This window comes from Tamandua tetradactyla, chromosome 7 (genome assembly GCF_023851605.1).
Source record: "Tamandua tetradactyla isolate mTamTet1 chromosome 7, mTamTet1.pri, whole genome shotgun sequence".
NCBI classification, from domain to species: Eukaryota; Metazoa; Chordata; class Mammalia; order Pilosa; family Myrmecophagidae; genus Tamandua; species Tamandua tetradactyla.
In genome coordinates, this window is record NC_135333.1 from 57,256,189 (window position 1) to 57,271,333 (window position 15,145).

The 15,145-nt window shown below is 38.7% G+C and overlaps 1 protein-coding gene across 4 annotated transcripts in view; it reads left to right on the plus strand.

Moving 5' to 3' along the window:
* PRKCQ (protein kinase C theta) overlaps positions 1 to 15,145 on the plus strand; it is a 174,620-nt gene that overhangs the window by 134,617 nt on the left and 24,858 nt on the right. For all 4 annotated transcript variants that reach the window (XR_013179426.1, XM_077169476.1, XM_077169478.1 and 1 more), the window contains exons 13-14: positions 6,738 to 6,829; positions 8,526 to 8,588. Coding sequence is in view for 3 of the 4 variants with exons in the window: in XM_077169476.1 (XP_077025591.1) it covers positions 6,738 to 6,829; positions 8,526 to 8,588 (155 nt within the window). In the remaining variant the exon portion in view is untranslated. The remainder of the gene's footprint in view (positions 1 to 6,737; positions 6,830 to 8,525; positions 8,589 to 15,145) is intronic.

Genomic DNA, 15,145 nt, shown 5'->3' on the forward strand with positions numbered 1-15,145 from the left:
TTTAATACCGCCCTTCATTACAGACCCAGCCATCTCAAGTGAACTGTTTTTAATTTCATGGAATTGAGTCCTGTTGATACTTCTGTTATGAAAGAAAACAATTTGTTAGTTAATGCAAGAAGACCCCATGAGACAATTAAGCTAGTAAATAACAACTGAGCCTGAGTCCCTGGGGCAGGCTCCAAACCTCTGGAAAGTCAGGCACATTGTTTCTGACACATACTAATGAGTCTAATGAAGGCAGTGAATTTTACTAATTACAGCTTGCAGTAGAAATGTAAACAGCCCCTAATGAATGAGTTTGCTGGCTTTGCAGGTAGCCAGTGCACACACACACACACACACACACACACACACACACTCCAAGTTTAGACATACAGAAGTATACACATGATTATCTGTTGTTGTTTTTTTTTATGGTGTATCCTTTATGAAAAAGGAAATAAATTGGTTTTTCATTTGTGACCCAATCTAAAATGAAGAAATAACAAGGTGCTCCAGATTCAGAATAAGATTACAACGGACCCAAGAAGTTGAGTGTCTGTGTGTAATGTAGGGGTGGGTGAGTGTGTCGGTGGGTCATTTGGGTGCACGGCCCTGGCCCCGCCCATCAGGGGTGTGGGAAGCCGCCGTCAGGGGACCTGCAGCTCCACCTCCCACCGGACGCCCAGTTCCCATAAGGCACCTGGCCTGGGCATCATGACCCAGCTCTGTGGTTTCTTCACAGCATGCGGCGCCTCTCTGGTCACAACCACAGAGTTGAGGAAGTTGAAAAGGGAGCTCTTGCCGTTTGTAATTCTCAGCTAAAACCTTGCTTTTGGGAGACAGTCCTACAAGATGATCACTTAGTTTTTCTCTTTAATATGAAGAAAGGAAAATGTAAACCTTGATTGTGGAAGTCCACGCCCTGAAAGGACTCCTTGCCTCTACTTCAGACAGTAATTAGACTCAGTGTTTTCATGGCGTAAGTTAGGATGAGAGTCACCAGAGTAGGGATTCAAAGACTATTCTTGGTTAAAGTCAGACCAAAAAGTTTTCAGGCATTCAGCTTGGAAAAGTAGTGCATAACAGCTATTACTTGAAAAATGACATGACTGATTAGTGCAGTTCTTCGATGAACAAATTGTTTAAATGTTTTTAGCTTTGTATACAGTTTCTCCTTCACTTCCTCCTTCTTACCAATATAAATCATTTTTACAGCTACATTTTGCATACATACTTAACAAAGAACATGAATATAAAGGAATTTAGATTTTAGAGTCCCCCTGAAGTGAAATCATATATTTTTAAGTACATAGAAGAACAAGATCTATAACTCCTTCAGTCAAGTGGTGAAATATATTTGTGAAAGCTCTAGAAAAGATAGTACTTTGAACACAAATACGTGAAAATCTTTGCAAAGACACTAGGCTGCTTTGGAGTTTTGAAAATTTTCAGTATATATATAGTGTATACATATATATATATATATGTATATATATATATATATATATAGTGTATAATGAACACCATTTTTAAAAGCTAAAAAGTGAAAGAGCCCAAGTGTGATCACTGAGAAGCACAAAGCTTTGAGCACTCATCTATCTCCAGAACATCAGCATTGATTATTGCCTTCAGTTGTCTGAAAATCACAGCAAAGCCATAAATAACTGTGACTTTCTCATTTTTATTGTCCGGCATACAGAACAGAATGCCATGAGTATGTTTGTAAATTGGAAAGTTGATAGATAAATTAATGTTATTGAATGTTGCATCAAATGTTTTTCTTGTAGCCAGAAGTACTTCAGCACTATTCAGTGATTAGCTTCTACCAGTGACCCTCATGTTGTACTGTCAAAGCCCAGCTAGAAATCACTTCACTTACAGAAAGGAAATATGTTCAGTGTTTCATTGTATCATTAATAAAACTAGTGAATGCTGGAAGGACATGCAGAAAAGTCACTTCGAAGTCAATTAGTATGAAGTCTTACAGAGACACCCTCTGTAAATATCAGTCTATGTTTGAGCTGACCCTATTAGAGCTTCTAAGAACCTTAGTGAGTCTCCTGCCACAGGAAACTGGTTAAGAAAGGTAACCTCCTTTTTATAAAATTTGCTTTTTCCAAGGAATTACTTGACAATATTTTATGCTCTTGTCACCTAAGGAAGAGAAGTGAAAAAACCCATTGGATGCTTGAAGTAGGAACTCTAGAGATCAACAAGCTTTACTCCCTTGTTCCTATTCTTTTACAAAATCTGAGATAGACACTTTTCCATGCAAGCCTGCTTTAAGTCTTTATAAGAAAATGACACACATTTCAGAGACAAAACACAAAGACCAACATGAAGGTTATTTTCCTACCACCTCTTTTATCTACTCAATGCAGCACGAAGTCACATTCACATTCTGTCATCACCCATTCTGCCTTACAGCCCCTGGTCCAACGTGGAATTAATTTAACTTTTAAATCAGTTCAGGACCCTTCAGACCTTAAATATCAGTGTAGACACAGACGTATTTGCCCCCAACCAATAGTTGAGGTCAGTGGGCATAAGAAGAAGACTGCTTACAGGGAAGGAAGCCCTCCGGCCTCTATTTTATAACCTCATGTGAGATAGAAACAGTGGGCCATATGGAACCCAGACATAAAGGTTACTTCCTTTGAGGAAGGATCAATGGGAAGGCTCATCTCTATCTTTTAACCAAACTTCAACAAACATGATTTCTGGGCAAAGATGTGTCGTAAAAATTTTGCAAGCATAGCATCTTCTCTTATCAATATTTATTGTATCATCTTGGAAGTACTATATAGTCTTGATGTGGTGCTTAGTAGTCACTATTTATTAATTTTATCTTTTCCCCAAGAAAAGAAAATCAGTAAATGTATGGTGAAAGTCAAGGGGATTGTAGGCTACTAAAAGAGAATTTGATAAAAGACCTCATTGACATGTCTCATTTTGAAAAATAAGAAATTGAGGCCCAGGAAAGGTAAGATTTCTTTGGTCACACAGCTAGTTAGTAAAAAAACACAGAAAGAATTTCCACTCAGCAAATTCTGTGCCAAGAGCTGTTGACAAATGCTAAGGCTGGGACAGATTTAGAATATCCCATCCCCCAACATCAGTGCAACTTTAATTCTCAGTCACCCAAAAGAATCATTTGCATCAGTTAATGTATTACACGGCATAAAGAAGTAGATCTAGACTAGTGGGTGGTTGTGCAAAATTAACCCGGACAGAAGCCCATGTTCCCCCTCGCTAGCCTGCTTTGCATTTTCTCTCAATTGGTGATCACAACAGAAAGGACAACACTGGAGGAAATAAAACTCTGTGTTTTTCTCTTTGTTTCAAGGGCCAGGGGGCTATTCAGTTCCTTTTTCTGGGAAATATCTGCTGTATTTTGGCTGGCTTTCTAACTGGATCCTATAATGATATTAACTTCCACTTATCAAATGCATACTGGGTGCCAACTCTGAGCTAGATAGATATGATCTCAGACCTTCCATATGTGATCTCATTTAACACAACAACCCCATGAAGTAGGAATATTATTACCTTCATTTCACAAATGAAGAACATGAGACTTGGGAGGGGTTAAGTCATTTGTCCAAGGTCACAAATAGTTGGGATTTGAGCCCAGGTCTGAATAAGGACAAAGCCTATTCTTTTAACAATTACCCTGAGTCTCGTTCTTCTTGCTTGATTCTACCCTAAGCCAGTCTGGAGTTTTTCTATGGGCAGACTTTTCTTTTTCAAAATGATTCTGCAGAGATCCAAGTCAGTTGTTGATCATTTCCAACCCTGAGCACTCCTCCAGGCTTTATGAAAGTTTAAACCTATTATGTTCACATTTACTTTTATGACTGGGATATTAGTTTCTACTTTTAAAAAAATCATGATTCTCAAAATGCAGACTCCAGTCTGCACGATTTGTATGAGCATTCATTTAAGCTAATTCCATCACAGTACCATTTCATTGGGTCCAGACAAGAGTCCTTGGATTAGTGATTTCCCACACTTTCCAAATAGCTGTCTGGGAAGAGGTGAACAATCCTCAGAACAGCAAATCTTCACATCTTGCCCACCCAAGCTGACTTTCAGACTTTCTTGAAAAAGCCCAAGTTTAAGCTGATAGTCACCTAAACCAAAGGGCTAGACTTGAAGCAAAACACCATCATAAATGACAAAAGACAATCAGTTGGTTTTCCAGTGCCCCTCACTAAACATGAAATTAAGAACTAAAACTAAAACAGACTATTTTGAAAGACTTATTGTGAAACCATAAAATACTTTGGTAGGATTAGATGCAACAAATCCAATATGCTATAAATAGGCATTACTATTTAACTAATAATCACCATGGCAATATAATCTTAGAATTTCCTTGGTAGTAAACATTAACTGAGCTTTGTGATTTCTTTTTGTGTGTGTGAATTATGATAATATATTTACACGGTAAATTTTAACGTTTTAAGCGTTTTAAGTGGCATTAACTGCATTCATGTTGTGCTGCCGTCATCACCACTGCTCTCCAAACGTCTGTCCATCATCACAACAAACCCGTTAATCATTGACTCCCATTTCCTCTCCCCACCATCCCTCATCCTTTCTAATCTACTTTCCATCGCTATGAATTTATATATCCTAGTTATCTATTATAAGTGAAACCATACAATATCTGTCCTCGTGTGTCTGGCTTATTTATGGTCAGTAATATTCCATTGTATGTATAGGCCACATTTTCTTTATCCATTCTTCCACTGATGGACACTTGGAGTGCTTCCACCTTTTGGCGATTGTGAATAATGCTACTTCAAATATTGTACAACCCTTTATCTGTTTCCAGAGCTCTGACAAAGAGAATTCTGCCAGTTTTTGCTATTGTTTAAGACTTTGTGGAAGGACAGAACCCTGAAGCACCTCATTCTGCCATCTTGTCAACTTCTTCCAAGCTGTAGTTGACAATTTGTGAATTCTGAAATGTCAACCTTCTCTTTAAGCATCCTCACACTTAAAAGAAACTTTTCATCTGGACATTGTTAATAATTTCTTTTATACCTTTAGCTCTCCTGAGTCCTTCAAAGATGATTTCACTATTATGTGCAAGGCTATTAGAGTTAGAAGCTATAACCTTTACCTTTCCATTATAAGAACATAACTTAGACAAGCGGATGAGAAAGCAGGTGTGTGCAGATGAAGCAAATGATTAATCTCAAATTATGTTTGAAATATCAATGCTGAGTTATAATTTCTTTGGGCTGAGAAGTTTTCTTTCTCCATAAAAAGAAAAGATACATGGATCCAGTAACTTTCATCAGAGGTCAATGTTGGTAAAAGCAGGGTGGCACCTACCTTTACCTGAATCATTGAGACAAGTGCCACCATACTTGGTTTCCCCTATTATGGAGACCTAGCCTCCACACAGATGGTAGGCAATGTCTAGTACTTTCAAACCAGATTGCTGTGTCGACCATTACCTCATATGCCCTGGGTCTCAGTTAATTTCAAAGGGAAATTTAAAAATTAATTCTGTTTAAAAAGTCACCCAGGTGAGGTTTTCAGGTATAAAGTCATGCACAGACATGCCAAACATCTCCATGCTTCATGGATCACTAATTCTGTTCTTCATGAGGACCCTTTTAAAGTCAGGGTTCAGAAAGCATCATTGTTTTAGTTTGCTAGGTTGCTGAAAGCAGATATCATAAAATGGGCTAGTTTTTAACAATGGGAATTTTTAACTTTGTTTTCTTCCAAAGACATGGCAAGGCATGTGGCAGTGTCTGCTTGTCTCTCCCTGTCTTCCAGGTTTCGATGATTTCAGCTTCTTGCTTCCATGGCTATCTCTTTCAGTCTGTATTCATTCCACTTATAAAGAACTCCAGTTAGAGGCTAAAGACCCACCCTGAATGAGGTGGGTCACATCTTAACCGAAGTGGCCTCATCAAAAGATCCTACTTACAGTAGATCTTATAAGAAAACTCTACCCACAGAAATTGATTAAATTTATGAACATGCTTTTCTGGGGGTACATACAGCTTCAAACCACCACAGTCATGAATCTGCTGATCGATGAAATATCGTCTCATATAGTAGAAGTGTAGGCTGGTTGGAAGCACATAGACTTCCTTTTGGCTACTCCCACCTGAGCACCCAGCTCTAACAACATACAAGATGTTTTCCTACAGAAGCAACACTCTCATAAACTGTGGCTTGCTTCTGCAACAGGCGATGTCTATACTGAAGAGAAATGAGATTATATTTGAGTGTAAGCACCCTGAAGGCAGGAATTGTGTGTCATTCATCTTTGCACCCCTTGTGCTCATTCTTCTCCTAGAATATGCTCAGAAACTATCTACTGAATATCAAATGTTTGAACGATGTCTTTGAGCCCTACTTTTGGAGTCAGAGTCCCAGACTTCCAAATGTCCTCTCTTTCCCACCCTACCCACTGTCAGTTTCAGGAAGTGTCTAATCAGCACCCACTGGGTGCTCTGCACCATCCAGTTGTCCTGTGGGCAAGTCCAGTTGGACCCTCACTCATGCCATGCCCATATGGGCATTTTGACACAACCCTTCATCAGATTCTCCCTCTTTCTTTGGATTCACAAATGCTGTGTAGATCAGCTGAATTACTTGAGTCTTCTTAACAATGATGTCAAGGTAGAATTGGTTCTTCTGGAATTATCTAGTACACATAAAAAGTAATCCTTGTTTTCTTTTTTTAAGAAGCTAAAATTTGTGATTGTTTTTTTCCTTAGGAAAACCTCTTTTTTGTGATGGAGTACCTCAATGGAGGAGATTTGATGTACCACATCCAAAGCTGCCACAAGTTTGATCTTTCCAGAGCAACGTAAGAGCCTTTTAAAGGATTTGGTGTTTTGCCATTGTTTTTGTCAGTTTCTGTATGTCCAGTGCCCAGAAGAGACTTTTCCCATATGGTGCCATTCTTGTTTCCCCACTCAGTATGTCTAAACCTCAAAGCAAAATAAACTCTTGGGAAATATATGAAACAAGGCAACACTTTCCCAGTTTGTGAAACAAATTCATGTCAGTTTTGTTTTATTTCTCCGTGTTTTGAAATCAGCTACTTAGTTCTTAAGAAACCACCCCGATGCATCAGGCTTGCAGACACTCATATTTCTAAATCATCTGGGCCTGGAAACCAAACTTGCCCTTTGCAAAGAAAGCAGTCAAATAGAGCACAAGTTTTAAAGATGGTCACTGGGGATGAAGCTTTTAGCTGGGACTTTTAGTGAGAAGTTTGGTGTGAATGCAGAAAGCATTTGACTTGAGGGACCTGAGAATGAAGAAATTAGAAGAGGCAGTTAGTCTATGGGAAAATAAATCAGCTTCTTTGACATCAGGCAACATTAGATGCAGGCTGGCTTTTCTGGTCCGCAGTCCCACAGAACCTGATACTCCCCCTGTCTGCCACGCTTCCTCCCATGGGTGTTGTAGCCTAAGTGGTAAAACCACATTATGAAATTCAAGCAAAAGAAAACTGTGCCAGTAGCTCATTTTTAAATGATTAATACAGATTGGCTTTCCTTGCTTCGTGCTCAATGATTTTTCACTCACCACCGAACAAATGCGTTGGTTGGTTTAGATGAACTGGTCGATCAGCTCCTGCATAAACCCTGGCTAAAGCTGCTATTTTGCAAATTGTAGTGAATAGTGCTCCACTAATCCCCTCACCACTAGCAAAGTGCCTAGAGACAACTTTTATCGGATTTCTGCAGCTCAGAAATCATCAGGCATTTTTCGTGCTACAGAGGAGTCAAGCAGTCCACTGTCTTCTCCAATGTTCGGTAGCACATTTAAGCCTGCTTGGACACATGAGATCTATTGTGTCCTAAATGCTTCCCAGGAAGGAGATTTTTGAAATCTAAGGGACTCAGCACACATCACTTCCAGGAAGGTCTCCTTTATCTCTCACCTTAATCCCACTAGTAATAATGTAAACTCATTTCCTTGAAATCCATCGTCATTGAAGATGAAGAGTAACTTATCACCTCTCATCTTACAATATCCTTTCCTCCTCCTCTCGGCCTGCATTTTTGTCAGGGGATAAATTTTATCAGGATGAAAGTAAACAAGCCAGGTCTATTCAACATGGCTCTGCAAACAGGTCTTTGGGCTGCTCCAAGCAGTTTATAAAATAAAAGGAAAAACTTTTCCTCTATGTATAAATTACACATTGTGATTGCATTTAATTATTTGTGTGTTTTGTTAAGAAAAATGGGCAGTTTGAGCATTGTAGTTTAAACTATAAGAAGAGGCATTGGCCACAGATAGAAATAGCTTACAATACCAGCCCTGCTTCACACTCTCTATGCTAAGACTAGATGTGGCTGAGCCTCAGTTTTTCTTATGTGTAGATCAGGCAACATCTTCCTTTTGTTAAGATTAAATAGACTAATGTTTATAGGACATTTAGCCGAGAACTGGCCACATAGCCCTTGCCACCTAAAATAGAAAGTGGGTCTGGAGATTTTCTTTTGTTCTGTTCATGCACTCACATTGAACACCGGTTCTCCTTTCTTCAGGTTTTATGCTGCTGAAATCATCCTTGGTCTGCAGTTCCTTCATTCCAAAGGAATTGTCTACAGGTAAATTTTGTTTTTTGGAAACAAATGTACGTACTATGATATATATACTAAGGTCTCCAGATTTCCTGGTCCAGTTAATTAGTCACTGTACGTTAGTGATATGAAATAGCCGGCGTGCTTTGTTGGTACACAGTTCCACTTTCTCCCCTAGTGAAAGCACAGAATGGAAGATGATTCAATAACAACCAAGTAAGGAATTTCAGTCTCAAAGGCAATAAGGTTTTAACCTCATTCTGTCTTTTTCTCTGCGCCTTACTTTTACTCTCCCTTCCAGTACTCCTTTTCTCATTTCCTTCCATTATTCTGTTTTCTCTTTGGCATCTTGTTGCTTTCTCTCTCTTCCTTTGTTTTTGTCCCCTTTGTACATCTTGTTTTTTGCTTGTCTTTGCTTTGGGCAATCTTAGAAATGCTTGTGAAATTTTCTCCTTTTGGGTAGAACAGGAAGGGAGCCCTTTCTTGAATACTCAGATATACCTGTGACAGCTTGTGACCCTAAATCATGTAGAAGCACACAGAACATCGCTCTTGGGTGTACTCTTACCAAAATTTCTTTACTGTACTGTGTCATTTCACATTCTTCTATCAAAGCCCTTAGATTAAAGCTCTTATTCTTCAGTCCCCTTACTTCTTTTCTCCAAAAATTGTTGACACTAATTTAACATAAAAATCTTTAAAGGCTTGGTTGTCTGGTTTCCAATTCACTGTTGATTAAGGAAAGAAAAAAAGAAAGCACATTAGTGAAGACCCTGGCAGAGGTTCTGCAAACTAGTCCAGTGAATGCAATGGGAAGTGACAGCTGACAACCTGACATGAAGGGAAGATGCAGAACAGCTAAAAGGCTCTGGGAGAATGGGATTATGTACTCCTTTGTGGCAGATGTTCACAGTAATGACCTGGAGTCATCAAGGAAAGTTAAATTAGTTCCACACCGATTGTTTAAGACAGCCAGACTTGGCACACTACGTTCAGAATGCATTCCATCAGAGATGGTTAGCATCTCGGCGCTGGTGCTTGAAGAGTAAGCGGCCATTATCTGGAAAACGTACTTAGAGAGGACCCCTCCATTTCCAGAGGATGCAGTCAAACGTGGTGGTTGAATCTAAAGTCCCAGAATTAAAGGCAGCAGAGTTTGGGGAAGTCAGTCTTCTTGAGAAGCCTCTTTGGCAATGAACTTCTTTTGGCCATTCCCAACTCTGATTTCTGAGTTAGTTCACAAAACTGGTGTATTCATTTACCAGAGCTTCAGTACCAATTCACCACGAACTTGATCACTTAAAATCACAGTTCTGGAGGCTGAAAGTCCAATTCAAGGTGTCAGCTGGGCTGTGTTCCCTCCGAAGGTTCTAGGACAGGAATCCTTACCTGCTGCTTCCAGCTTCTCGTGGCTTCAGCTGTTCCGTGGCTGAGGGCGGCATAAGGTCAATTTCTGGCTTTGCCTTCTGTGGCCTTCTCTCTGCTATGTCTCTTCTGTGTGTGTCTTTATAAGGACGCATGTCACTGGATTTGAAGATAATCCAGGACAGCCTTCCCATCTCAAGATCCTGAACTTCACAACTGCAAAGATCGTTTCTTCAAATAAGGTTATACTCACAGGCTCTGGGGGTCAGGATGTGGACTTACATTTTGGGGGGTGGGGGTCGCCATTCAACCCACTACCAGAAGGAACATGGACTGAGAGTCCACTGAATGTACAGCCCTTGGTTAGGCATTGTGGTGGGCACAAAAGATCAAGTCCCAAGGCCTATATACCTAATGAAGCTACTTTCTGCATTTTTTTTTTGAAGTAGAATATAGGTGTGTGAAAAGACACAAGCAGCAGCACACTTAAAAAAAGGCCAAGTGAATACAATTCCAATTAAAACTGTAAGTTCTGAAGAAAAGACAAAGATATTGTCAGGATCGGATGGGGTATGCCAATAAAAAATTCCTACTAGAGAAAAAGAAGGGTATCTTAATCTCTTTTTGAGTTTTCAGTATCAGAATTTATGGTCTGCATATAATAATATATTACCCATATTCACAGTACATAAATAAAATTAAAATATATAAACAAAAACAAAACAAAACAAAACAAAAAACACCGAATGTTAGAAGGGTAAAGGCACTGTCAGAACAATATATCCCCATATGGGTATGAGAGGCCAGTAAAGAAATAAAATGATAACAAATTAAAAAAAAATTCCTACTAGCAGTTAGATTTTTTAAAGGAGAGGGGCATTGCTGATGGAAGAAATTACTTCAGAAAACACACAGGACTGGGAGTAAAGAGGTCAAGTGGAGGAATTGGAAGATTATTGATTGTAAGTGTCCAGCTTCAGTGCAAAGACTGTCGTTGAGGAATAACAAGTAATGAAACCAGCTGTAGAGAAGCAGGTGGCAGCACCACCATTTACCGTCTGATCTACTCATGGAATGTTAAAAAGAAGTAGCAGCTTAAAGATGTCTTAAGCTCTGGTTTGGGTTAAATTGCAAAAGCAAGGACCTGGAAAATATGCAGATAGGGCAAAAGAAGAATCTAGAATCTCAAATCTTAGAATTCTAAAACTGAGAGGGTCCTTCAGATTATATTTTATCGATGACAACATTGGGTCCAAGCTATCTATTTGAAGCCACTTACAAATGATTTCACTCAGATGATCTCATTTGATGGTCACGAGGACACCGTGTGATAAGCAAGGCAGGCATCGGTGGACCCATTTTACAGATCAGTAATGTGGGGTTCAGAGAAGGAAGTGACCTGGCTGAGCTGATTTGAAGTTAGTTTGAAAGCCAATTCTTCTGACACCCAGTTCTCCCAGGGGAGTTCTCTCTTTATTCTGCCACTTCCCAAATGGAAAAGCTTTGCGTATATTGACCACACTACTGAAAGAAAGGCTTCCGTGTAATTTTCTGTTACACATCATGCACTGATGTGCTGCGCCCTATGGGCAGACCCATGCCTACCAGAGTCAAACCAGGACAGGCGGACTGCCGAGTTCTTTCCCAGGACTTGATGTCCTGGGAGGTGTATGGGAGGAATAAAGAGCATAACTTGTCAGAGAGAGGGCTTGGCCTCTGTGCTCTGTGGCATTTCCAATTGGCTCCAGGAAACCGCTCTATTTTATTCAGCCCTCATCCCCTACCCTCGCATGGTAGGCGGTTTCTGGACCTTTCCCATTCCAACTTAGATCTTTCAAATCTTCAATGACTTTTTCTCTCCCCACTCCCAAGCACTGCCTCACACTTTTTTCCTCATGCAAAAAGATTTTTTAATTTCTCCATTTAGACACTATCGTTGTACGCTCTAGGCATTCCTAGATTATACCATCTCAGTCTTTATTGTCTATCTTTCCTTCTAGTTTCATATGTACCCCCAGCCCTCCTCCCTCTATCATTCTCACATTCAGCTTCATTCATTGTACTAACATTATTGTGCTACAATTAGGTAGTATTGTGCTATCCATTGCTGAATTTTTACAATCAGTCCTGTTGCACAGTCTGTATCCCTTCAGCTCTAATTACCCAAAATCTACCCTATTTCTATCTCTTGATGACTTCTGTTTTAACTGAAATTCTCCAAGTTCATTCATTAATGTTAGTTCATATCAGTGGGACCATACAGTATTTGTCCTTTTGTTTCTGGCTAATCTCACTCAGCATAATGTCCTCAAGATCCATCCATGTTGTTACATGCTTCATGACTTTATTCTGTCTTACAGCTACATAATATTTCATCGTACATATATACCACAGCTTGTTTAGCCACATGTCTATTGATGGACATTTGGGCTGCTTCCATCTCTTGGCAATTATAAATAATGCTGCTATAAGCATTGGTGTGGAGATATCCATTTGTGTTCTTGCCCTCATGTCTCTGAATAGCTATTCAGAGAATATTCCAGAATGGTATTGCTGGATCATATGCCAATTCTATACTTAGCTTCCTGAGGAACTGCCAAACTGCCTTCCACAGCAGTTGTACCATTTTACATTCCCACCAACAGTGGATAAGTGTGCCTCTTTCTCCACATCCCCTCCAGCACTTGTCACTTTCTGTTTTATTAATAATGGCCATTCTAGTGGGTGGCAGATGATATCTCATTGTGGTTTTGATTTGCATTTCCCTAATAGCCAGGGAAGTTGAGCATCTTTTCCTGTGCCTTTTGACCATTTGTATTTCCTCTTCTGAGAAGTATCTATTCATGTTTTTTGCCCATTTTGTAGTTGGGTTGTTTGTCTTTTTGTTGTTGAGTTGATCAATCTCTTTATATATTCTGGATACTAGACCCTTATCTGATATATCATTTCTGAATATTGTCTCCCATTATGTAGGCTGTCTTTTTACTTTCTTGACAAAGTTTTTGATGCACAAAAGTGTTTAATTTTGAGGAGTTCCCATTTATCTATTTCTTTCTTCAATGCTCATGCTTTGGGTGTAAGATCTAGGAAACTGCCTCCTATTATAAGATTTATAAGATATTTCCCTACATTGTCTTCTAAAAGTTTTTTGGTCTTAGACCTAAGGTTTAGATCTTTGATCTATTTTGAGTTAATTTCTGCATTAGATCTTTGATCCATTTTGAGTTAATTTCTGTATAGAGTGTGAGATATGGATCCTCTTTCACTCTTTTGCATATGGATATCCAGTTCTCCAGGCAACATTTATTGAAGAGATATTTCTGTCCCAGGTTAGTTGGCTTGACTGCCTTATCAAAGATCAATTGTCCATAGATGAGAAGGTCTTTATCTTAACACTCTGTTCTATTCCACTGGCCAGTATATCTATCTTTATGCTAGTACCATGCTGTTCTGACTTCTGAAGCTTTGTAATATGCCTTAAAGTTAGGTAATGTGAGACTTCTGACTTCATTTTTCTTTCTCAGAATATGTTTAGCTATTCAGGGCACCCTGCTCTTCCAGATAAATTTGGTTGTTGGTTTTTTTTATTTCTGAAAAGTAAGTTTTTGGGATTTTAATTAGTATTGCATTGAACTATAAATCAATTTAGGTAGAATTGATATCTTAACTATATTTAGTCTTCCAATCCATGAACACAGTATGGCCTTCAATTTATTTAGGTCTTCTGTGATTTCTTTTAGCAATTTCTTGTAGTATTTTTTGTATAGATCTTTTGTATCCTTAGTTAAACTTATTCCTAAATATTTTATTCTTTTGGTTGCAATTGTAAATGGAATTTTTTTCTAGATTTCCTCCTCAGGTTGCTCATTACTAGTATAGAGAAGCACTACAGATTTTTGAGTGTTGACCTTGTAACCTGCCATTTTGCTTTACTAATTTATTAGCTCTAGTAGTTTTACTGTGGATTTTTGGGGGGTTTTCGACATATAGTATCATATCATCTGCAAACAGTGAGAGTTATGCCTCTTCCTTTCCAATTTTGATGCCTTGTATTCCTTTCTCTTGTCTAATTGCTCTGGCTAGAACTTTCAAGACAATATTGAATAACACTGGTGACAATGGACATCCTTACCTTGTTCCTGATCTTAGGGGGAAAGTTTTCAGTTTTTCCCCATTGAGGATGATGTTAACTGTGGTTTTCCATATATTCCCTTTATCATGTTGAAGAAGTTCCCTTCTATTCCTATCCTTTGAAGTGTTTTCAACAGGAAAAGATATTGAATTTTGTCAAATGCCTTTTCTGCATCAATCAAGATGATCATGTGGTTTTTCTGCTCTGATTTGTTGATATGGTGTTTTAACATTAATTGATTTTCTTATGTTGATCCATCCTTGCATACCTGGGATGAACCCTACTTGGTCATAATGTATAATTCTTTTAATGTGCTGCTGGATTCTATTTGCAAGAAGTTTCTTGAGGTGTTTGCATTAATATTGCTGGCTTCATAGAATGAGTTAGGTAGCCTTCAATTTTTTTGAAGAGTTTGAGCAGGATTGGTAGTAACTTTTTCTTGAATGTTTGGTAGAATTGACATGTGAAGCCATCCTGTCCTGGACATTTCTTTTTGGGGAGCTTCCTAATGACTAATTCAATTTCTTTACTTGTGATTGATTTGTTGAGGTTACCCATTTCTTCTCGAGTCAATGTTGGTGGTTCATGCCTTTCTAAGAAGTTGTCTATTTCATCTACATTGTCTAGTTTATTAGCATAAAGTTGTTCATAGTATCCTCTCATTACCTCCTTTATTTCTGTGAGGTCAGTGGTTATGTCTCTTCTTCCATTTCTGATTTTATTTATTAGCATCCTCTCTCTTCTTCTTTTTGTCAACCTTGCTAAGGGGCCATAGATTTTATTGATTTTCTCATAGAGCCAACTTCTGGTTTGGTTGATCTTCTTGATTGTTTTCATGTTCTTAATTTCATTTATTTCTGCTCTAATCTTCGTTATTTCTTTCCTCTTGCTTGCTTTGGGGTTAGTTTGCTGTTCTTTCTCTAGTTCTTCCAAGTGAACAGTTAATTCCTTGATTTTTGCTCTTTCTTCTTTTTTGATATAGGCATTTAGGGCAATAAATTTCCCTCTTAGCACTGCCTTTGCTGCAGCCCATAAATTCTGATATGTTGTGTTTTCATTTTCATTTGCCTCAAGATATTTACTGATC